General features: G+C 51.9%; 1 protein-coding gene across 7 annotated transcripts in view; it reads right to left on the minus strand.

Annotated features, from left to right (window-relative positions):
- Positions 1–24,980, minus strand: part of LOC122702944 (DAB2 interacting protein) — a 210,125-nt gene that overhangs the window by 94,620 nt on the left and 90,525 nt on the right. For 6 of the 7 annotated variants that reach the window (XM_043916956.1, XM_043916954.1, XM_043916959.1 and 3 more), the window contains exon 2: positions 14,578–14,681. In XM_043916956.1, coding sequence (XP_043772891.1) covers positions 14,578–14,681 — 104 coding nt within the window. Of the gene's footprint in view, positions 1–14,462; positions 14,682–24,980 lie in introns of those variants that run through there. The other variant, XM_043916962.1, reaches the window with a different exon arrangement.

Below are 24,980 nucleotides of genomic sequence, written 5' to 3' on the forward strand. Positions count from 1 at the left end.
AGAGAGGAATTTTAAGGCAGGATCAAGTTAGTGCCTTCCCAGTGGTCACCTAATCACAGGCCACCCTGTGCCCATAGAACCCTCCTAAGCCCATGCCAGTGCTCCTTTGAACGTAAGTCCTCCACACTCCACCCTACCCAGAGGAAGCGGTCTACTCAGGTCACACAAAGAGAACCAATTCATGGGCCATGAGAACCAGGAGGGGACTGGAGCCTGATACTCAGGATCACTCTTGCATTAAAATACTGCCCAGAGGGACTTCCCTGGTGGTCCGGTGGTTGAGAATCCACCTTGCAATACAGGGGATGCAGGTTCAATCCCTGGTTGAGGAACTAAGATCCCATATGCTGGGGAGCAACAAAGACCCAACACAGTCAAATAAATAAATAGATATTAAAAAAAACAGTGTCTGGATAACTACACTCAAACATGTTCTCGTGCAGAAATGTGCTGTGCTTAGTCGCCCAGTCGTGTCCGACTCTTTGTGACCCCACGGAGATTGTAGTCCGCCAGGCTCCTCTGTCCATGGAATTCTCCAGGATTCTGGAGAATTCTCCAAGAATACTGGAGTGGGTAGCCGTTCCCTTCTCTAGAAGATCTTCCTAACCCAGGTATCCCACACGGCAGGTGGATTCTTTACCATATGAGCTACCAGGGAAGCCCAGGAGAAATACCCAGGGCCAGAAACATACCCAAGTTCAAGGACATGCATGGCGCACATGGTGGGGAACATGGTCACAGAGAAATGCATGTATGAACAGAACAGGCCTCCCTGGCACCACCAGATACACACACAAATGCATGTGCACGCCAATCAGCACACACATAAATACACACTACCATGAAACACACAAGTAAACATACAAATATACTGAGACAGGCTCGCAGATTGATACACATACTCAGCTGCCATCAGGCACTCGTAGACTTACACTGACGCCTGGGCCAAACCCACCAGCCCACATGCATTCACGAGGGTGACCGGTAAGCGCAAAGAGCCAGGAACCCAGACCTTGGGCCCGAGGGGAAAAACTGGCTCCCTGTAGCGGTCTCCACAATCAGGCAGGTCTCATTTTGTGCCAGTCTCCGAGGACGACCTCCTTGCTTCTCTCGCACCCTGATAACTGTCTTCACAGTTCCCTGAACGTGGGGTTTCTGGGCACCTTGAGGCCTGGCAGGTTGTTCTACAGGATCATACCCCTAACCCAGAGCTGGAGACCCCTGCCCCAAACATCTCTCCCTCTCTCCATCACCGCACTTGAAACAGCACCACGTGACACACCTCTTTAGGTCTTAGGAATCCCTGGGAAACGCAAGTACTTTCCCTCCCCCTTCCACCAGTTAACGTCGTGGGCCCTAGGCCAGTGACCTAACTACCCTAGCCTATTTTCTTTTCTGTAGAACGAGAAAGATAGTAGCCAGCCCACAGGTTGTTGGAATGAGTCAATGGGATCACGCATGGAAAGAACTCGGCCCACTTCCCGGCACATGGCAGAAATACTAGCTCCTATCATCAGCACTGTCGCTGTCATTGTTTTTATTGCTCAGACTTTGCTCAGCTCCCAGGGGCCAGCCCAGCGATTAGCCAGAAGAAAACAGAGAGCAGCAGATCCCAGAGCAGTCTCTAGGACCCAGAGCTCCTGTGATGGAGAAGGGGGCTGGTCCACTTTCCTGAGCCCCAAGAAAGGCTGGCTCTCTGCCCTCAAAGCCCCCTCGGTCCAGCTGGAGAGGTGGCCCAGGCCGTTCCTAGGCACCTGCAGGAGGCTCCTGGCTGCTCTGACCACTCCAACCCTGCCACCCTCCCCCTGTTCATTCTCCAAGAGCATCCAGAGGGACCCTTCGAAAAACAGATGAGATCCTGTCGTGGACCAGCTGCACTCCCTTCCACAGTTCCCCAGGGCTCCTGGGGTGAAGGCCAAGCTGCCTGGTGAAGCCCCTCAGGATCTCCGTCTGCTCGGATCCCAGGGGCTTCACTGGTACTCCTGCCACAGGGCCCTGGCGCAGGCTGTTGCCACTGCCTAGAACAGAGGCCCCCTCTGCCCAGTGGGCCCTGCACACCCTTCAGTCTCTCCTCAGCCTTCTCAGGGGCCTCCCCAATGCCCTCAGATTGAACGAGATCTCCCTGCAGACCGATCACACTTGTAGTTATACATCTGTTTCAGACCTCCCTCCCCTACGGAATTATGGGGGCCCTCGTGGCCTGGGTCCCCAGTGCTGGACGCCTGGCAGGTATTGCATATATACTCCCTGAATGAATGAACAAGTATTTATGATATAAAAGAAGAATGAGAAAGGCAGACAGAGAATATGCTCTGAGAGGCTTAAAGGGAGTCCACTTGGGGTCAATCTGAGTGGACTTGCTGGAGGAGGCAGCCTTTGAGGACATAATAGAAACACTGAGTGAGGCAGCGGTTGGGCTCGCTGAGATCATCTGGGGCAGGGCAGCCATATAAGGGGTATTCCAGGCAGAATCCCAGTACAGGCAACGGAGCTGAGGTAGGACAGCAGCAGCTCTGACAGGCTTTGAAGGCCCTGGCGTGATCACAGGTCTTCTGACTTCCAAGTTACACACCCCCTCCCCAGTGCAGAGGATGCCGAGGTCAAGGGGGGCCCTTAGAAACCCTGAGAGTGTAGAAGAGGGGGCATGCAGTTGGGAAGGTGGGATGGGGAAATGAGGACATCAGAGAGGCCATCCTGGTACCTGCCAGTGCCCAGGACTGAGCAACATCAGTGACCAGAAACCAGACACTCATTCCTACTGTCTCAAGCAAGAACGTGATAACCCAGAGCAGCCAGGAGTGACTCACTGCCCCATGAGTCCTCCGGCGCGCCTCATAAGCCCACCCCAGAGATCTGGACGGCCACATGCACTTCATCAGCTCTTTAAGCCCTGGGCCAGCCCTGACCTCAGGGCAAGTCCAGCTCCCAGCCACATGGCTTCAGGAAAACCAGCTCCCTCCGGGAGCCACACCCCTGCAGCCGGCTCTCTACTCTCTCCCTCTGCCTCCCTACCAGCCCCGTCACTGAGGCCCTGGCACCAGGCCAGTCTTCCTGGGGTGACTCACTGCTTCTCTCCCATCAGCACGTCTCTGTCCTGCGCTCTGTGTGAGAGAACGCTCTCAACAGAGGCTTCCTGGCAGGAGTAGCAAGAAAACCGTGCGCAGACACAAGAAATCTGGATTCAAAACCCTGCTCCTGCTATTAACGGTAACAGGAACTATTCCAACGCATCAATAAGAGTAAGCCAGATGTATTTATTAAGCTCTGTCTCAGCTTCAGGCACTATATCAGAGCTTTACATGACTTATCCTAATCCTCATAGCCCAATGTGCAGATAAGAAAATGGGGGCTCAGAGATGTTAAGCTACTTGCACAAGATTGAACAGCCAGAAAGTGGCAGAGCTGGGTTCCACCCAGGTAGTCTGCCCCAGAGGTCAAGTCCTTCCATCATTCCATTACTGCAGTATGAGGCTCTGAGCAAGCAACTTAGCCTGTGACTTGGTTTTCCCATCTGTAAAATGAGGAGATGGCCTAGCTGATCTCTAAATCCCTTTCCAGCTTAGGCATGCCATCTTTCCCCTCCCTGGTGACCCATTTGCAGGTGAAAACAAGGGGGCCTTCTGGAGACAACAGCTTGCCTGAAGGAAGGATGCTCATGGTGGAACTTCAGGCCCTGCTGGGCCATATGGAGCTTCTGTTGGGCAAGATGGCCTCACCCTGCCCCACTCCCAGGCACCTTGCTGGCCAGGGCTAGCCCTGGAGCATCAAGGCAGAGGAGAGGAGCTATCCTATTTCTCCCTGGACCATAACCCACCAGGGAGCACCAGGACCCCAGGGTGTTCCAGCCCCCAAGGCCAGAGTGGGAGGGAGAGGCAAGAAGCAGGGGGCAGCCCCATAAATCCACCTGAGTGAGCAGTGCGTTTAAAAGCCCTTTTCACTACAGGATACAAAACGCACCATTTGGGGAGAGGATTTTATAGGCTATTTCTCCTTCTGGGTTGATTTACCGTCTACAGGCCAGGCTCACCTGGGCGCCTGCCCCTGAGGGATCATGGGAACCCATGCGGTGGAGGCAAGGTCAATTTCAAGGCGAGACTGTGGTAGTTCGGGTGGCCTGTCCTGACCTCCTCCCAAAGTGGGTGGCCACTGGCCTTGGAGACATAGTGGGCCGTCAGGAGCCAGGGGGTGTTAGCTCACCCACTCCCCTCACCCCACACTCACTCACTGGATGTATTCACTCCTCTCATCGCTCACACATCCCCCACCCAGCCCCTCCGGTGTCCGCCACAGGTGAGGCCCTGCCCCTGTTCCCGGGGCTCAGCGAAATCAGAAATAGCCGCTGCCCTTAAGAAAGTCACCACTCTCTCTGGTGGATAGTTAAGTCACGGCATCTGTGTTCTGGGGCCTGGGGTGGGGAGGCCTGCAGGAACCGCGGTGGGGGTGGGTATGGGGGAGGGAAGGAACTTTCAAGGAAGGGAAATGGGGAGGAACGGTGGGCAGATAGGCCAGCCTGCACAGAGGTACGGACCCTGGGACAGCCCCGGGGGCCTCGATGCAGGCAGGGGAGCCAGATTCCCCCCTCCTGGCAGCCATTGATGGCGCAGGAAGGGGGCAGGAATGATCACGGCTCGTTTTAGATGTTCCTTAAGCAATTCCATGAGAAAAGTTACTCATCCCCCGGCAGGGCCTTGTGTCGGAAACAGATGCCATTGCGGCCACTTCCAAAGAGGGCCTCCTGGCTTGGGAACAGTTCCCACCCAAAGACTCAGATATAATTATGTCTGCGATCCAACCCAAATGCCACTTGGTGTGACAGAGGCAATCACTTCATTTCTATATGGGGTTGGGGGGATGGCATCTGAGCTCTGGCCCCCCACTCCCAGTTTCCTGGGTTCCCTAAGAGAGGGAAAGGCCTTCAGGGGCCACAGGTTGGGGTGGGAAGAGGGGAGCAGTTTCCTCCCACCCCAGAGTGTCTGCCCTGCTCACACCCCTTCTGACATGGAGGGGTGGAGGGGGTGGCCAGAGCAGCTGCAGACAGGGGTGGGACATGATGAGACCAAATGCCAGCTCTGTCCTCGATCAGTTGTGTGACCTGGGACAGCACCTCTCCCCTCTCTGGGCCTCAGTGTTCTCATCTGTAAGACGGAGGGACTAGCAACACTGGCCGGCAGAGACTGGGCTGCGTGTGTGGGCCGGGCTCTGCAAGACCTTCACTGTCCAGGCTCGCAAGCTGAGCGAGCTTCAGCAAGTCCTTCACTCTCCGTCTGCCTTGGTTTTGTCACTTAAAAAAAAAAAAAGGGATTTGTGTTATGTGCCTCATGGTATCATCAGATGATACCCAGTGAGGGCTCAGCAGAGGGTCTGACCCAGAGGACTGCGTAAAACAGCCTTTGTGGCCACGCCCCCCTCCTTATGCAGACAGTAAGGAGCTGGGATTCAAACCCAGCTGGACCGGACTTTTGTCAGAGGACAACCATGATGGAGTGTCTATTAGTCCAGCCCGGTGACCACAGCGCAGAGACACTGCCCACCCACCTGCACCCGGGCCCCTCCTCCTGCTGGAAGGCTGCCTGGGCCCCAGACCTTGCCCCTCTCCATGTCCCTGATGAGGGTCCCCTTTCACAGGTGCTAAAGCTCTCCGGTCAACATAGTCCGGTCAGCTCAGCCAACGGTGCCAACCCAGTTGCCCACGGGTACTCCTGTTTGGAGCTGTTCCGTCCACCCGGCAGTAGGCTCTGCAGTCTGCGTTGCTGGACCCCTTGGCCTCAGACAAAACACCCCGGGATTTCCACTCTCCTTTGGGAGTTACCGCCCAGGCAGCCACTCGCTGCCCTCTGCTGCCCCCAACTGGGCAGAAGCCTTCCTGTGCGGACACCTCCGGCTCCTTCCATCTGTACTCACCACCTGGGAATTTGGTTTCTGGTCTCTTGGGGACCCCTGCACACCCTCCCCCACCCAACCTCCTGGTCTCAGAGCGGAGGCCTGCGAGCTCTGTGTGAGCAGTCATTTCGGACCCTCAGGAGGAGGCATGGGGCAGGGAGGACCAGAGGCTCTGGGAAAGGGGCGGGGTGGGGTGAGCCCCGCCACCAGCAATCAGGGCTTTCTGCAGTTTGTTGTGAGATTGTTGGTGGAAGAGCAACCCTGAGGGCCAGGGGTTCCCGTGCCACTTTACAGAAAAAAGAGAGGTCGGAGTTGGAGACCTGGCTTGAGCGATCCCACAGAGGGAAGCCGTGGGGCTAAGATTCAAATCCTACCCCTCCCAAGTAGACCTATGGGAAGAGTCAGAACTATGTCCCCAGGATGGTAGACCCCAGGAGGCAGGGGGAGGAGGGGGGCTCCTGATGAAGAGAGGGAGAAAGACAAGACGCCCCCCAATAGCGTCTCACCTGCCAATCACAGAGAGCCTGACACTCTGCTGTGAGTGACTCAAACACCCAACTGATAAGGCTCCTTTTGTGCAAGGACCCTTTGACACAGGGACCGAGGGAGTCAGCCACCGACACCTTAGTGGGGACCAGTTTATCCAGCTCCTTGTTGCCCAACAGGCTGAAGTGCAGGACCTTACAGGGACGTCCTAGAAGTACTTCTGGAGGACCCCGGGGGCAGAAAGGGGTGGGTGGGTGGGGTCAGAGGTTGTCCTTATTCCCCTCTCCATCCTCCCACCCAAGCCAGCACCTCCTGCAACGAGGCAGCAGATTCCAGGGCTCCTTGAAGTGAGTTCTTCCTTCCAGTTCTGCCCTCAGGGACCCCTGCAAGGGCATTCTAAGCTCAGATGCTGAGGGCAGGGATGAGAAAAGCAGCTTGCTCGCTCCCCATCCTCTATCCCCCACTCCAGCCCTGGCCTCTGATGTTATTGGGGGGCATCTTTCTCCCTCTCTTCACCAGGACCCCACCACCACCTCCATCCTGGGGACATAGTACTGACTCTTCCCATCGGTCTACTTGGGAGGGGTAGGATTTTAATCTTAGCCCCACGGCTTCCCTCTGTGGGATCGCGCAGGCCAAGTCTCCAACTCTGAGCCTCTCTTATTTCCTCTCTAAACTGGCACAGGAACCCCTGGCCCTCAGAACTGCTGTTCTGCCAGCACTCCAGACTTTCTAGAAGGGAAGAGTGGGCAGAGACCAGGGGCTGCAGACTCTCTCAGCCTGAGTCAGGTATGCTGCTCTAAGGACACAGTGCATTCCATCCAGATCTGCTCTGGCTAGTTCTGGCCGACCCTCACCTCCCTCTCTAGGGACTCCATACTCCTATTAATATAGCCTCCCATCCTGTTTGGTCTGTGAGCTGCAATAGATCTTCTGTCCCTTGTTTTCCAGCCACGCCCTCACGCTTCAGCCCTTCACATTGCTCCCTGTTCCCACTATCACTTGCTCAAGCTATTAATATTTCCCATCTCTCAGCCTCCAGAGGGGCTGTCCTGGCTGTCAGTCCTTTCCCTTCACCTGCCCAGAAATGACTTCATGAAGCCCCAGCTAACCCTGCCTGGTAGGCAAACAAACCCTGTATGTTTGCAGGTAGAAACTACCTTTTATTCCTGCGTGTGTCAATGCCCCCACACAGGCCCTGAAACATAGTTGAAATTGTTAGTTGCTCAGTTGTGTCCGACTCTTTGCGACCCCATGGACTGCAGCCCATCAGGCTGCTCTGCCCAAGGAGTTCTCATTGGAGTGGGTTGCCATTCCCTTCTCCAGGGGATCTTCCCAACCCAGGGATCAAACCCGGTCTCCTGCATTGCAGGCAGATTCTACCATCTGAGCCACCAGGGAAGTCCTGAAACATAATTGGTGCTGGTTAAAAATTTATTAAAAGAAAGAAAACAGGAAGGCAGCGAAGGGAGGGAGGAAAGTAAGTTAGTGCATACCCACAACAGGACTCGCAGACCACAGCTTGACTCCCATCTCTACCACTCATGGGCTGGGGGACCCTGGGCCAGTCCCTTCTCCCTGAGTCTTACTTTCCAAATCTGTAAAATGGATCTGATGAAACTGCCTTCTTGTTTATTAATGGGGCAGGCAGCCTCTCAACCCTACCAAATACCACAGCCTGCCCATAGTCCCAGGCCTCAGATGCTGGCCTGGCCTTGATTCAGGAAGCTTCAAACAGCCCCTGACCCCATACTCCCACCCTGCAGACCGTCCTGGCCAGCCCTGGCCACCCTGGGCTGTCTGTGACGATGTTCCCATCTCCTGCATTCCTCCTGCAAGAAGGCAGACACAGACCAAACGGACACAGACCAAAATGATAGTAATTTGCCTTTGGTGTTTAAACAGTTTAATAACAATTAGGCTCCATGAAAGACAGGGGAGGAGAAGGGTTGAGGCTAAGGGGCCTGCTCTCTCCACCAACCCTCTCATCTGCAGAACAATGGCCAGACACTGGGTTGGGAGACTCCAGCTCACCAGATCACGTGACTCAAGAGAGCAAGGGACAATAGCCTCGCAGGCAAATTTCTGGTACCACGAGGTGCTGGGGCACCCAATCCGGGGTCCAGCACTCCTATCTGCCAGCCATGCTTCATAGCTGACATCCCTCTGCCAGTCTGTGGGCCACAGACATAAACATGTCCCATGTAAATATGCTTCAGCCTGGAGTGATGGAGGGAGGCCCAGCAGGTGTTCCAGGCAAACCTACTTTCTCTGGGTCTCAGTTGCCCCATCTGTGCAGGGACAGAGCTGGCCCCTGTGATCTGGGGGTTTGACCAGCTTTTCTGTCCACGGGAGTCGCCTTAGCCATCAAGGGGCACTAATGGGGCAGATGGGATGGGCAGACCAGGAGGAGGCGCTGTGCTGATGAGCCCTCGGGGGGCCTCCAAGGGTAGTCAGACTCACAAAGTTCATTCCCTTCAGCCCCCTCCTCCCAGGAAACACGAGGAAGAGCTTGGCTGCAGGGAAGAGAGGGCAGGAGGGGGCAAGGCAGGAGGAGCCCAGGACAGGGGAATAGAGACACCCGGGCTCCATTCCAGGCCCGGCTCCAGACATGCTGTGTGACTTCAGGGAAGGACCCCCCCTTCTCTGAGCCTCAGGCCCTGCTCTGTAGAAGGAAGGGTTGGATCAGATAATTTCCAACAGCCTTTCCACCATGGTGTTAAGGGGGGTCACACACAGTCCTGCATGTTTGTGGTCCTGAACCTGTTTCTCTGTATATGAGAAAGAAAGACAGCTGAAATATGGGGACGATTTGGAGAAAGCTTGGTAAGAGGGGTGAGCAGGTGAGGAAACCTCAGATCCACATCCCAGAGGTCTCCTGCCCTATCCACTCTCACTCACCATCCCCTCTGACTCTTGTGTCTGTAGGGGAAAGTCCAAAGCCCTTTCCCACTCACTTTTCTCTCCAGGCTCCTCTCTGTCATATTTGCAACTCATTCAACATCATCTAATCACACAGAGCCTTTGGCTTGTTCCTATTTAGTTAGATCCCACTCTAACTGGAATACTCTTCTCCTTTTGCTCCTGACAAACTCCTATAGATCCCTCAAAGCCCAGCCCCACAGATCCCTCCTCGAGAAATTCTTCCCTACCCTCGCCAACAAGAGGTAACTGCCCCTTGTTCTGGGTTCTCACAGCATCCCAGGCACACCAGCATCATAGCTTTAGGACCACCTAGGGTGCACACACTTGAGCATCCAGTAAAAGTAGATGGTTGAAAGGAACCAAGACCCGCATCTTAAAGCATCTGCAATTAACTGGTGCTGAGTTTATCTGCAGCTTCCGCCAGCCCCCTGGGCCTTCCCCTCCCTGACACTTCTCCTTCTCCAACTCGCAAAAAATAGCCCTGAGACCTAATTTCAGCTAAACCTTCAAACACGACTCTTCACTTTCAACTTCCCGAGGAGGAATCAATTGGCTGTCAAGTTTCCCAGAGCCTCTGCCACCTCCCACACCCGGGCCCTGCCAGCTCTCCTCAAGGTCGGTGGGAGGGATGGGGGCAGAGGAAGGAGGGAGGGAGGACCCAGCCCACACCAGGGGGAGGTCGGGTCTGCCCGGGACGGTGGGCTGAAGGGACACATGGGGAGACCGGTAGCAGTCACCATCTCCTTACTCCCTAATCATACCATGAATTCCTCACACATGGGGTGGCCAGTGAGAGGGGGCAGCCTGCTGCTGCTAAGGGTCCTTGGGCTTCGGGGCGGGGGTCCATAGCTTATGACTTGTGGACCCGACCCAACCGCTTGTGCAGACCCGTTTGCTGCCTGCCTGCTGTCCCTGCCTCTGACCCGCTCTCGTTTCCAGAATTCGCTGCTGAGAAGACAGAGCGGCGCTTGAACTCAGCCTCGCCATCTCTTTGGAGCCCAAGAACTGGAGGACAGTGATGGGCAGGAGGTCCCTTTGGTCCCCTGTTCCCAGCTCCTTCCCCATCCTGCCCTCATCCCGGGCCCCACAGAGCTCTCAGGGTCCTGACTGGATGGCCTGCTGGCACTGAGTGACCCTGGGAAACCGTGCCCCCACCCCCAACTCCACGTGTAGGTAGAAGGAAGTCGTACCAGGGGGGCAAAAGGTTCCATATCTTGCCCAGGTCACAATGCTGACATGAGGCTCGGTCCCAGGTCTGCTGACTTTACGGCTCATTCCCTTAGTGCATCAAAACATTTACGCACCTTTCGTATGCCCAAACTACAAAATCCACTCCCCCTATTTTATAGAAGGGTAAACTGAGGCTCTCCCAGGGTCACACGATCTCCAAGAGACAGACATGGGAACAACACTGGGTCCCTGATGCCCTGTGGGGTGACTGCGGTCCTAGGCTGACTCACAAAAGGGGTGAGGGCCAGCACGTGGGGTGCAAACAGCCCAGACTCAGGAGCAGTCCCAGCTGAGTGGTGCCCAGGTCAAGTGCAGCCCCTCCCCGGCCTCAGCTGGCACAGAGGAGGTAGATAGAATGAGGCCTCTAGATCCCGACGTGGGTTCACCATCAAACTGCATCACCGCCAAAGGGCACTGCTGTGAGAGGTGGGGACATCTCGTCGCCCAGGTTTGAAATGGCAGCGAAGGTGACAGTTATTCAGGTACACCCTGTGGCATCTCCCCTGCCTCCTCCAGGCAAAACCGCGTTCCCCAGGTTCCCTTGGGGGCTACACGGAGCGGCAGCCAGCGAGCACGAGGATGTGGCCGTGGGAGCAGGTGGGGCGAGTTCAGGCTGCAGGGGAGAGGGTGTGCTTCCAGCCTTGCACAGGGTCGTGTCAAGTCCGTCTCTAAGGCCCAGGCCAGGCGCACCTCTGACCTTCCCCAAGGCAACCCGTCCTCTGCCCCGACCCTCTGCAGATCTTCACTGTTCTGGAGCCAAAAGAGGAAACACAATTCAGCTTGTAGGTGGCTCCGTCAGTAAAGAATCCACCTGCAATGCAGGAGACCCAGGTCCGATCCCTGGGTCAAGAAGATCCCTTGGAGAAGGAAACGGCAACCCACTTCAGTATACCTGCCTGGGAAATCCCATGGACAGAGGAGCCTGGTGGGCTATAGTCCATGGGGGATGCAAAGAGTTGGGCACAACTTAGCAACTAAACCACCACCACCATCATTATTATGGACTTCCCAGTTGGCACTAGTGGTAAAGAACCCACCTGCCAATGCAGGAGATGCAAGAGACATGGGTTCTATCCCTGGGTCAGCAAGATCCCCTGGAGGAGGGCTCGGCAACTCAATCCAGTATTCTTGCCTGGAGAATCCCATGAACAGAGGAGCCTAGTGGCTATAGTCCATGGGGTCGCAAAGAGTCGGACATGACTGAAGTCACACACACACACACACGCACGCATGCACGCACGGGGGTTAAGCACCTACCATGGGTCAGACCTGGGCTGACGTGCACACACGAAGGTCCAGCAAGTCCTTCAAGAAAGAGCAGTCATTCCACACTTTACTGACGAGGACACGTGGCTCAGAAAGGATGAGTGACTAACGAGGTCACACGGGTCATGCAAGAGCTGGAATTTGAACTCAGATCCCCACCTCCAAGCTTCCCAGTCAAACCCTCTCAGCTCCAAGCACCAGCCCAGGATAGAAACTCGACTCACGCCCCTTTCCCTAACTGCTTCTCACAGAAAAGGACCAAGGCGCCGAGGGAAAGGACGCAAACAGCATATGCCCGGCGGTCCTGGTATCCGTGCCTGGCTCTGTCACACAGCAGCTGTGATACCAGGCAAATGACTTCACCTCTCTGAGCCTCAGTCCCCTCGTCCGTGACACGCAGACACTAATGGCCCCTCCCCTCAGGGTTGCTGTGAGAAGTGGCTGAAGTGACAGCAGAACACACTTTCCATCCCGCAGACCCTAATCTCGCGGGATGAAGAGTCTGGGGGCCCAGTGGCTCAGAAGGCTGGCGCTGGCTCTGGCTCTGAGCCACAGGAGTTTTCCACACCAGGAAACACAGTGAAGATGCCACGACAGGAAAAGAAGCCAAGCCTAGCTGGCAATTAAAGAGCTGCAAATTACAGCAACTTCAAGGTGTGATGATACACCTACAAGAGGTGTGATGATATAGCACAAGAAAGGGAAGCAGGTAAAAAGTGATGCTTGAGGGGGTTCTGGAAGGGTGTGGAGGAAGGGTATTCCTTCTCTGGTTCCAATCCAGCCAGAGGAGTGCATGCATGTGCACTGGGGTCAGGGAGACCCGGGTCCAAATCTTGGCTCCAACATTATGAGCACTTTGACTTCAGTTCTCTGAGCCTCAGTTTTCTCATCTATAAAATGGGGTGATCGAAGTATCAGCTTCAGGGTTGTCTCACTGATTAAAAGAGATGAACATAGTGCAGGGGAGACATGATGATTAGTCATCATTCCCTAAGGCATCCCCAAGGCTCAGCCCTGGCGGCCGTGGCCCTTGGGGTCTGGAGAAAGCAGGTCTCAGCCTGTTCCAGCTGATTCGATCAGGGTCTCCCAGGTGCCAGCCTCCTGTCCTCCGCACAGCTGGACACCATCTCCCAAGGGCCCTGGTCACCCAGGGAGGTAACCTGGAATCCTTTCTCACACAGGTGTCCCTCTCCTCTGAGGCCGATCTGACCCAGAGCCTGGGGCTCAGAACTGCCTTTTGTATCAGCCTGTTAAAAATGCAGATATCCAGGCCCCACCCCTGGCCCACTATACTGAAATCTTGACGGGGTCCAAGAATATATTTTGAGAGCATTTTTATGACACAAAGAGAGGCGGAAGAATCGGTGGCTCTGAGGAAAGTCCTATCTCTTTAGCTGGGGACCTGAGGCCCCACACCACCCAGACCTGGTCCAGCCTCACCTCCTACCCTGACCTCTGGACCCCTCAACTCCAGTCCCAGCAAGCATTACACAATTGTATAAACACGTCAATTTCTAGCATGCCCCTCCACGCCTTTGCAGCTGCTGCCCCTCCTACCTGGAACTCCTCTCACTGTCCCTGCCTACTCAATTTCCAAGGACCCTTCAAGAGTCAGGTCAAAAATCAGTTCCCAGGGGATATCCACTCCCACCTTACCTGAAACCCCATATCACACCGTACAGTGACAGCCAGGCCTGTGACCTCTCTGTTCCCTCCATCAAACCCTCCTTTCCCCTGATCCCCAGAGGACTGGCTCCTCATTCCTTGGACTTCAGCTCAACTATAACTTGCCAGCCACACCATCTCAAGGAAGCCCTCCTAGTCTTCCCTCTCATAGCAGTCTACTTTTCTCTTTCACAGCACACAGCTCCAACACAAGAATGTCAGCTCATAAGGTCAAGGGCTTTATCCACCTGGTGCTGTCTTGGCCAGCTCCTCCCACTCGGCCCCAGTGTCAAGAATGGTACCTGGCACACAGCAAGCATGCCGTCAAGATGGGCAAATGAATGGATGGATGAACAAATGAGTCAAACATCCATCTCCCCTATAGACTGAGCTCCCTGGGGAAGAGAACTTGTCTACTTCTCCAGCGGCTGGCACAGGGACAGAGGGGCACAAGGTAACGTGCTGAAACAGGGCAGTAAACGGACATAAAACTGCAGGTGTGTGGAAGGGTGGCTGGGACACAGGGGACACGGAGGGTCAGAAGTTACAGGTCACTGGGTTCTGTTTCCATAAAGTCCTTCAGGTTTGAAAGAAAAGAGTGGACTGGTGGGACTACTATAATCAATAGCTAAGCTGTATATATACTATTCTTTGTCGATTCTGAGACATCATCGACTGTAAGGTACAGCATTGTTTTATGCAACCGCAAGCAAGAAAAAAAAATAGCAATTAAATTATGACACACCACAGGCTGTTATATGAGAGATACTAAAATGTGGAAATAAAAGGGATCCATCCTAAGGAAGCGTGGTGTGTGCACGCACACGTGAGGGTGCACTTATGGACCTAACGTTAGCCTTTCTCATCCCACACCAGCTCGGCTCTGGGTCCAGCAGTCTGCAGGGTGTTCAGTCCTCCGCCTGCCCCCTCCCTCGAGGACGGGCCCCCCATGTGGCCTCCGGGGGGCGGGGTTGAGCCACAGAGAGGGGAGCAGCTGAGTGAACGGATACCTAGAGCAAGGGAGGCTGGATGCTCTCCCAGGTCCGTGAGGCTCCAGGAAGGGGGGCCGCGGGGTCGCAGAGCTGCCCCCGGGCCAGGTGGCGATGGTGACGCAGGGATAGTTACCGTGACCCGGAACGGCGTAGCAGCCGAGGGCTCCATGCTGGGGCTCTTCTCCGAGAGGCTGCCGGGCAGGCTGCGCCGGGAGCCCGGCCTTTCTTGGGGCGACTCTGCCAACAGAGAGAGAGAGGGGGGTGGTTAAGCACGGACAATGGAGGTCACCCAGTTGGATGGCATCACCCACTCAATGGACATGAATTTGAGCAAACTGTGGGAGATAGTGGAGGACGGAGGAGCCCGGCGGTCTACAGTCCATGGGGCTGCAAGGTGTCGGGCAGGTCTTAGCAACTGAACAAGTCAAGCCCTGCTGTCATTCCCGACCAGGCTGGGACAACACACAGCTGGTCCCCATAAAATGGTCCAGCCATTGTGGAAAACAGTTTAACGATTCCCCAACGCGTTAAAGACAGAATGACTATGTGATCCAGCAATTCCACTCCTAGGTATATACCCCAAAGAACTGAAAACAGGGACATAGACAAATACTTGGATGCAAATGTCCATAGCAGCATTATTCACAATAGCCAAAAAGGTAGAAAAAACCCAAGGGTCCCTCAACAGATGAAAGGATAAACACAGTGTGGTCATTCCATAAATGGAAGGTAATTCCATTATTAAAAGCATGAAAGTTCTGATCCATGTTGCAACCTGGATGAACCTTGAAAACAAGCTGACACCAGACATAAAGGGACAAATATTGTGAAATCCCACTTGCGTAAAATACCCCAAATAGGCAAATTCTTAGAGAAGGAAAGTAGATTAGAGTTTACCAGGGGCTGGGGGTAAGGGGGCACGGGAATTTGTTGCTTAATGGTACAGTTTCTCTTTGGAGTAATGGGAAACATTTAGAAATGGACAATGGTGATGGTGGCGCGATGTTGCAAACATACTTAATACCACTGAGCTGTTCACTTAAAAATGACTAAAATGGCAAATTTCATGTATATCTTTCCTATATATGTACTATGATTTAAAAAAAAGATCTCCTAAAACTCCCACTTCAAGACACACATCTTGTGATATGTGATAATGAGCTCCCTGTTGCTGGAGGTACACAAGCAATTCCTTCAAACATGAGACTCTGATCTCTGGCTTCCAATAGGGACCTTCTCTTCTTGAGGCTTTAAACTTGAGAGTAGTGTGAGGGCCAGGCAGGCAGCAAGGTCAAGGGTAGTGGCCAGCTGCTCAGCTCCAGCCGGTGATTTTGACATAGCAATGGGGGGGCTCAGTGCAGCCAAAGCTTCCCAAGATTCAAGAGGATGTGGAAATCTGGTTTTTTACTTTAATATGAAATATTCTGATTTTCGCAGAAGGCAATGGCAACCCACTCCAGTACCCTTTCCTGGAAAATCCCCTGGACGGAGGAGCCTGGTAGGCTGCAGTCCATGGGGTTGCACAGAGTCGGGCACGACTGAGCGACTTAGCAGCAGCAGCAGCATTCTGATTTTTAAACGGTGGCAGCTCATTCAACACTTGGAGCCTCAGCCTCAGCATGCCTCTTTCAACAACCAGGTCAGTCCACCTGGCTACTTCACCCGCTCCAGTTCCTCCAACCAGGCTTGGCACTGGCCATCTCTTTTCCATGCTCCAGCTGTGGCCCCCACAGAAGCCCCCTTTCTGTTCCCCCAGCCTGTCCCGTTCAGTATGCCCTGGAGGAAACCCGGTAACCTCCTCCGCCCTCAGCTCTTTTAGGAGCCCTTATGGGTCCTATAGCAACAGCCAGCCTGGGGCAGCCTATCAATGCTGTCACTGCACACAGCGTGCGTGTGCGTGCGTGTGTGTGTGTGTGTGTGTGTGTGTGTGTGAGTCCTCTGCTTGCTGGTGGAACTCCTGATGCCCACGCCTAAGCTGGCTGCATCCCCACACCCCCAACACCCTGCCTGGAGTCTGGTGCGTGGGGAGTGCCTGGGAAAGACCTGTTGACTCAGAAGAAAAAGGACAGGGTGGAGATTTCCCTGGTCCCTGGGAACACACCGGGTGCAGAATCAGAGGCACACACCCACGCTGACATCCACGTAGACACTCCAACGCATACCCGCTCAGGCCCATCCCCAGTACACGTGCACGTGTGGATGTGCACACACAGGACAGACTAGGGCAGGCTTTTCCACGAGGCAGATCGGGCTATCGGGGGCCCTGCTACACCTTCTGGTCCAGCCTCCCCGTGCAGCCGGCTCGGACAGGGGCCCTCAGAAGTGTGGAAGGACAGAGCCAAGCCCACTGCCCATTAGGGCGGGCCAGGGCTGAACCCTGGCCGGTGGGCAAGCCTGCCAAGCCATTTGGAACTGGAGGAAGTGGGCCACCCACAGGGACGGGTTCAGGCCCTACCACCCAGCAGGCAGGCCTGGGGCTCCCTCTGCTAAAGAAGCGTCTGCTCCAGACCAGTGGCTGCCATTTTTTAGGGCCTCTCTGCTTCCCTCATGGGGCTTCCTACTTAGAACCTCCCTTCCTCACTCACCTCTGCCCCCGCCACGTGCCTACTAGTCACACTCTAGGAAAGACCCCTTCTCTCTGTAGATTTCCCCAGGAAATCTCTTCCTGCACCCCCGCGCCCAGTCTGCCTTCTCTCTCCCCTCATCCCTAGCGCCTCCTGCCACCTCTGCCTGGGGGTCCTCCATGACTAACCACATGTGAGGCACTGCTCTCGACCTCCAGAAGCCTTTCAGGATGTACCCTCTCTCCCTGACACACACACATACACCTGACCATGGTTTCTAATGCTCCTTCCCAGGCAGGCGAGCCCTCATAAGGCACTGGCGGGGCTGCCTCTTCTCCAAGATCAAGCCTGATATCCTCACAACCTCTGCAGAACACCATCCTTGCCTGTTGGGTCTGAGCTAGGAGGCGCCCAGAGGTTGTTTGGTCCAACCACCCATTTTACAGATGAGAAAGCTGAGACCAGCGGAAGGGAACTTACCCACTGGCTCCTAACACAGTAAACTGACAGCAAAGACCCTCATGGGTGCTCCCAAAGTAGCCGTAAACTTCAATTCAGATGCCTTGGGAGCATTTCTAACCACTTCCAGTTTGGCACTGCACAATTCAAATTGATTTTTGCTCCGATAAACCCAAAGCTAAGCAAATAAAGCCCAGGCTGTACTCCATCTTCATCAGAAGGTAGAAACCCAGTGAGGAGAGAGGGCTGCAGGGCAGGACAGGCGGGTGTCCACGCCCTCTCCTGCACTCCAGAGGACAAGGAACATGGGTACCTTTCTGGGCAGCTTCTGCTTGACCCCAGTTCCATTCTGCATCTTTCACCCCACCTCTGCTCCAGGGAGCTGACCCATGCAGACCCCTGACCCATGCAGACCACACCAACTCAGGTCTGGGCCCTCTGGCTTCCATGCATGTGTGCATGCTCGGTCACGTCAGTCATGTCTGACTCTTTTCAACCTCATGGACTATAGCCCTCCAGGCTCCTCTGTCCATGGAATTCTCCAGGCAAGAATACTGGAGTGGGTTGCCATGCCCTCCTCTAGGGGATCTTCCCGTCACAGGGATTGAACCCAAGTCTCCTTCATTTCCTGCACTGCAGGCAGATTATTTGCCTGCTGAACCAGCAGGGAAGCCCCTGGCTACCATGGGGATTGGCCAGTGGGGAGCCCTGGTGGGAGATCAGGGAAGGAGGGGGGGTCACCTGGACTGGCTACCTCCCACCACCGAAGGTCCAGACTACCATCAGGATGACCCGGTCTCCTGGGTTCTCACGTCTCAGTAACCACGCTCTCCTCCCCTCCTTCCAGCCCCAGCTGCTACTAGCTCTGGGGTCCTGCACTCCTCTCCCTGGTTCCCCACACCTGCCCACACCTCAAATCATCCGAGTTTAAGCACCATCTGCTTCCTGCTGGACACCCGTGGATCCACCAGGCGGGATCTCAGCTGCCTGAGAAGCAGGCCCCACCCACGGACCTGGTGGGACGCCTGTACACACAGATGGGAAACTGTGATGATACCAGGGATCACATTGAACCATAGGGCCAGTGTCTGGGCCAGGCCATACTCTCTCCTGACCGGACACTCCTAACAGCACCCAACTCTGAGCCAGCAGCCAACACAAGCTCCAAACACAGTTAGTAATAATAACCACATGGATTGTAGGGGTACAGACCAGTGTTTCTTTACCTTTTATTCATGAAGACTCCCTCTAAGGAGTCTTTTTAACTTCCGAGTCTCTCCCTCAACAAAATTCTAATACCATAGACATACAGTAAAAGTATCTTTTTGTCCTACATATATTGTTCAGGCTCTCAGTCATGTCTGACTCTTTGCGACCCCATGGACTGCAGCATGCCATGCATCCCTGTTTTTTACCATTTCCCAAGGCTTATTCAAACTCATGTCCATTGAGAAGGTGATCCCATCCAACCATCCCATCCTCTGTCATCCCATCCTCTGTCATCCCATTCTCCTCCTGCCTTCAGTCTTTCCCAGCATCAGGGCCTTTTCCAATGAGTCAGCTCTTCGCATCAGGTGGCCAAAGGATTGGGGCTTCAGCTTCAGCATCAGTCCTTCCAATGAATATTCAGGACTGATTTCCTTTAGGATTGACTGGTTGGATCTCCTTGCAGTCCAAAGAACTCTCAAGAGTTTTTTCCAACACCACAGCTGAAAAGCTTCAATTCTTCAGTACTCAGCCTTCTTTATGGTTCAACTCTCACATCCATACATGACTACTGGAAAAACTATAGCTTTGACTAGATGGACCTTTGTCGACAAAGAAATGTCTCTGCTTTTTAATATGCTATCTAGGTTTGTCATAGCTTTTCTTCCAAGGATTAAGTGTCTTTTAATTTCATGGCAGCAGTCACCATCTGCAGTGATTTTGGAGCCCAGGAAAATAGAGTCTCTCACTGTTTCCTTTGTCTCCCCATCTGTTTGCCATGAAGTGATGGGATCAGATGCCATGATCTTAGTTTTTGAACAATGAGTTTTAAGCCAATTTTTTCACTCTCTTCTTTCACTTTCATCAAGAGGCTCTTTAGTTATTCGCCTTCAGCCATAAGGGTGGTGTCATCTGCATATATGAGGTTATTGATATTTTCTCCCAGCAATCTTGATTCCAGCTTGTGCTTCATCCAGCCCAGCATTTCACATGATGTGCTCTGCTTAGTCTGTTGTTCCATGTCTGGTTCTAACTGTTGCTTCTTGACTTGCATACAGGTTTCTCAGGAGGCAGGTCAGGTGTTCTGGTATTCCCATCTCTTTAAGAATTTTCCACAGTTTGTTGTGATGCACACAGTCAAAGGATTTAGCGTAGTCTATGAGGCAGATGTTTTTCTGGAATTCTCTTGCTTCTTTTTTATATACATATAACGCCTACATGTATATTAGGCATTACACAGAAAAAGTGAGATTTTTTTCATATCCCCTTCCAAGAATCCATTTTTTTGTTCACTTATGGGCAATACTGCTCCCACTGAGACCCATTCAAATATAATCCCCACATAACAACTTAGATTTGGGAAGCTTCATTTTCCAGATGAATAAACTGAGGTTCTGAGAGGCAAAAATGACTTCCTCTAAAGTTTCTCCAGGTAAGAAGCAAGAGTATATGCTGAAACTGTCCCTACCAAACCTACACTTAGGGGCTCAGAAAAGGCTGAGGATGCCTGGAACATGGGGCTGGGACTAGGAGACTGGATTTAACCCTGACTCTGCTGTGTGACTCTAGGCTAGCCCCTTTCCATTCCTGAATTTCTGACTTATCATCAAATCAGCCAGGGAGTAAGAGCAGTGACTCCCTCTATTCCCTACCACCACCACCCCCCAAAAAAAGAAAGAAAGAAAAAGAAAAAAACCCTGCTCTTTATTTTACAATGACAAAGAAGGCAGAAAGCTGATCTCTGAGTTCTAACTCTGCCTCTAAATCTGCCTTTGACTGAATAGCAAGTCCTTTCTAATTTAATGAAACAGACACTAGGAGGCTTGGGCTCATGCCCCCCACCTCTAAATAACATAGCTAGTACAAGCCGGATGTTGGAGACATTTGAGTGAGTTTGCTAACATCTTGCAGGATAAAGATGGCATCCTCAGGGACAGACCCCAGGAAGGAAGAACTGGTCGACCTCCTAGTTCTACACTGGCCCCCTCCAGACCTCAGAGAATTGATTCAGGCTTTTTCCCTTGGCTCAGACTCACTGTATGACCTCCACATGACCTCTCGGACTCCCAGTCTACAAAATTAGGTCACAAGACCAGCTGATCCTGCATCCCCATTCCACTAGGAGGTCAAAAGAGTCTATTTCACCAGGCAGACCAGGCTGCCTCCCTACTCTTGGAAGCCACAGTTGGAGAAACACATTTTAACCTTCATGTGTTTGCAAAAAAATAAATAAATAAGTAAAACTGGTTTCATTCAAATGCTGCTGGCTTGGTTGCCATGGATACCTCCTAATCATGAAGGATGACTGTTACTTGTTCCCATGGAAACACGGAGGCCTGAGGAACATCCTGTAATTTCAGACAAGACACCAAATTTCAGTTGTTGGGTTGCCCAGACCTTAATGTTTAAAAACAGGTCGAGGCAGCAACCTCTAATACTTGCAGCAGGAGAAAAGAAGTCAGCACGCTTAAAAGAGGAGGTGTGGGGCGGGGGTGTATGTGTGTGCTGGACCTCAACAGTGATCAGGAAAATGCAAATTAACACAACCAGATGCCATTTCACAGCTTTCAGAGAGGCAAAAAATGAAAAAAAAAAACAAAACGATGACCCCAAATGTTGACAGGGTTGTAAGGAACTTTTTCATCCCTGCTGGTAGAAGGAAAAGAATTTGAGAGCAATTAGAAAAGAGCTGGTTGAAACTGACACATACTTATATACTCTGGGACCAGAAATTCCACTCCTAGATGTACAGTCTAGAAAAATGCTTCAGCCTTGCCCAAGGAGATCTGATACAGAGATGTCTACTACAGCACTGTTTGTGGGAGCAGAATGTGGGAAGCAACCTAAATGTCCACCAGCAGGGGAATGGATGCCCCAGTGGATGACTGCAGTCATTCAGCGGAATAGGGTAGGGCTCCAAGGAACAATGTCCACATGGAACACAACGAGCCCTTGCAAAGGACCCAGTTCTACAAGATCAGCATGAGTCACGCTCAGAAACATGAGGTTGAGTGAAAAGAGTAAGCTGCAACAGCAAGCAGAGTACAATCCACTCATGCTTTTCTTTTTTTCTACAAGAATGTTCACAACAGCTTTATACGTAATAGCCTAAAACTGGAAATAAAATGTGCTTCAGTAGATGAATGGTTAAACTGTGGTACATCCACAATGTGTGAAGCAGAATAATGTTCCCCCCAAAGTCCAAGAACCTGTGAATATGTTACTTGATATGACAAAAGGAACTCTGCATATGTGATTAAGGTTAAGGACTTGGAGATGGGCGTGCATACTGGATTATCCACACAGGGATAATCTTAAAAGTGGAAGAGGAAGGCAGAAGGATGGGTCTGAGGGATTCGATGATGAAAAAAGAGACAAGAATGATTCTAAACCTGAGAGGAATAATGGAAGAAGTGGGTCATGAACCAAGAAACATGGGTAACCTCTGTTTAGAAACTGGGAACATTTCCCAGCTGACAGCCAGCAAGAAAATAGGAGCCTCAGTCCTACAACCACAGGAAACTGACTTCTGCCAACAAGGAATGGGCAATGAAATGGAGTTTTCCCTAAAGACTTCAGAAAGCAACACAGCCTGCTAATACCTGATTTTTAACCCCTCAAGGCTCATGCCAGACTTCTGACCTACAGAACTGTAAGATGACAAATCTGTGTTGTTTAAGCTGTTATAACAAGTTTTAACCTGTTACAGCAGCAATGGGAAACTAATACATGTGCCACAGAATATTACTCAGCAAAGAAAATACTACTCAGCACTACTGAAATACACAACTTGGATGGCTCTCCAAGGCGCCATGCTTGCTGAAAAAAGCCAAAAACGCCAGCTCAAAAGGTCACATGATAGGGGATATATGTATACCTATGGGTGACTCATGTTGAGGTTTGACAGAAAACAACAAAATTCTGTAATCCTTCAGTTTAAAAAATAAATAAAAATTTTTAAAAAGTCACATGATGCAGGGTCTCATATATATGGCATTCTCAAAGTGGTAAAGTCACACAGATGCAAAACAGATTGGGGGCTGTCCATCCCTTCCATTGCTCACCCCTCCAGGGGTGAGGGATGCTAGGGGGCAGGTAGGTGGATATAACTTGTGTCTGGACTGCAAAGGGGACTGCACAAATGAGCATATGCTAAAATGGTACAGAGTTATACACACGCACAGGACCACCACACACGAAAGATGAAAGAGAAAGAAGCCAAGAGGACACTGACATTCAGAAGCTGACCTGGCATTCACAGCTCTGTCACGTTACTCTGCTTCCGCATATAAACAACCTCACGGGATACCAACTTCAGACAAGCCTACCACGAGAAAATGAGGCAAAACAAGGCCACTTGATCATTTTGTCTAAGCAACCGTCAAAAGCCTGGTCGCCGTGCCACCCAAAACACTAAACATCCCTCCACCCTGGTGAAAACGAGCGTCTGCTGTTTCTTTACCCATGACAGCTTTTTCTCAGTGCTGCTTCCTCTCCTTAGAGATAAGATCTGAGAAACCCCACCTCAGATTCGCCCCTGCTTTCTGAGAGCAGCCAATCGAGAGTGAACCCCACTTCCTTTAGACGTCCCCCAAGTCATCCAATCAAAGCCTAAATCTCAGAGTAGTTTCTCTCTACCACAATCTGACTGAGAGGCCTTGCGGTTCCCCGCAGCATGTGTGCCCCATCACCGCAATAAATAATAAACCCAACTTGCGTGGCTGGAGGTGTGTTCCTGGCAGGTCTTCGGCTGAAGGGCATTGTGTCATTTACAAGAGATGTAACTATCAGGGGAAACCGGGTAAACGATGCCTCTCTGTTCCAGGGTTCTGCAACTGCCTATACGTCTGAAAAATTTTCAAAATAAAAAGTTAATAAATAGCCTACTTGAAATACATGGAATCATATCTGTCTAAACAACTGAGATTTTCCATCCCGAGAAACTTAACTACTGAAATGCATTCATATCCAGTGTCACCTGAGTAGACAGAGTAGTCAGCAATCTAGAGGCGAGAGGCACAGAAATATAAACACCACTGCAAAGGTTTACCATGGACTCTTTAGACTGAAATACATTTGCCATCTATGTGATTAAACTAATATGCTGTTTTACTGTCTGTTTGTATGCGTGTGCACTTACATAGAAAAATATCATAAACAGTATCATAAAACTTGGTCAGAGATGCTCTTTGGAGAATAAGATGGGCTACAGCAGTATCATTTACCAAATGAAGAATTAATTCAGCCTTCCAAAACTTAATATTAGATTAAAATAGAAATAGATAGTATAATGACTCAGTACAAACTGTACCCTCTAAACACATCTGAAGAGAAAAAAGGAAAAGAACTAAGAAAAAAAATCAGAAAACAAAACAAATGACATCAAAATCAATAGCAGACCAAATGACCAGGTTGAGAAAGTGGATCAGGAAAGTCCAAAAAACAGATTTAGAAAAAAACTCGTGGGTGAGGAAATGAAGTTCCCCAAGCCATGAAATTAAAAGATGCTTGCTCCCTGGAAGAAAAGCTATGACCAACCTAGACAGAATATTAAAAAGCATATTAAAAAGACTTTGTCAACAAAGGGTCTGTCTAGTCAAAGCAATGGTTTTTCCAGTAGTCATGTATGGGTATGAGAGTTGGACTATAAAGAAAGCTGAGCGCCAAAGAATTTATGTTTTTGAATTGTGGTGCTGGAGAAGACACCTGAGAGTCCTTTGGACTGCAAGGAGATCCAACCAGTCCATCCTAAAGGAAATCAGTCCTGAATATTCATTGGAAGGACTGATGCTGCGCTGAAACTCCAATACTTTGGCCACCTGATGCAAAGAACTGACTCATTGGAAAAGACCCTGACGCTGAGAAAGATTGAAGGCAGGAGGAGAAGGGGATGACAGAGGGTGAGATAGTTGGATGTCATCACCAACTCAATGGACATGAGTTTGAGCAACCTCTGGGAGTTGGTGATGGACAGGGAGGCCTGGTATGCTGCAGTCCATGGGGTCGCAAAGAGTTGGGTACGACTGAGCAACTGAACTGAACTGAACTGAAGCCTAGAGCTGCCAATGAATTGGTGTCCCCAGCTCCCATATTCTCCCACTGCAGGAGTGGCCGGATAAACTGCAGGAAGAGACAGAGGTAAGGCCATCATGGCAGCAGATCACGGAACCCTCAGATTATTAGAATCCCTCAGATACGGCAGTCCAATAGATGCCACTGTGCGTGTGTGTGTGTGTGTGTGTGTGAAAGAAGCACATCTGTACTGTTCTTATCTGCTATTAACAGTTAGCCAAATGAACAATGAGTT

Source organism: Cervus elaphus, chromosome 11 (assembly GCF_910594005.1).
Source record: "Cervus elaphus chromosome 11, mCerEla1.1, whole genome shotgun sequence".
Classification (NCBI taxonomy): Eukaryota; Metazoa; Chordata; class Mammalia; order Artiodactyla; family Cervidae; genus Cervus; species Cervus elaphus.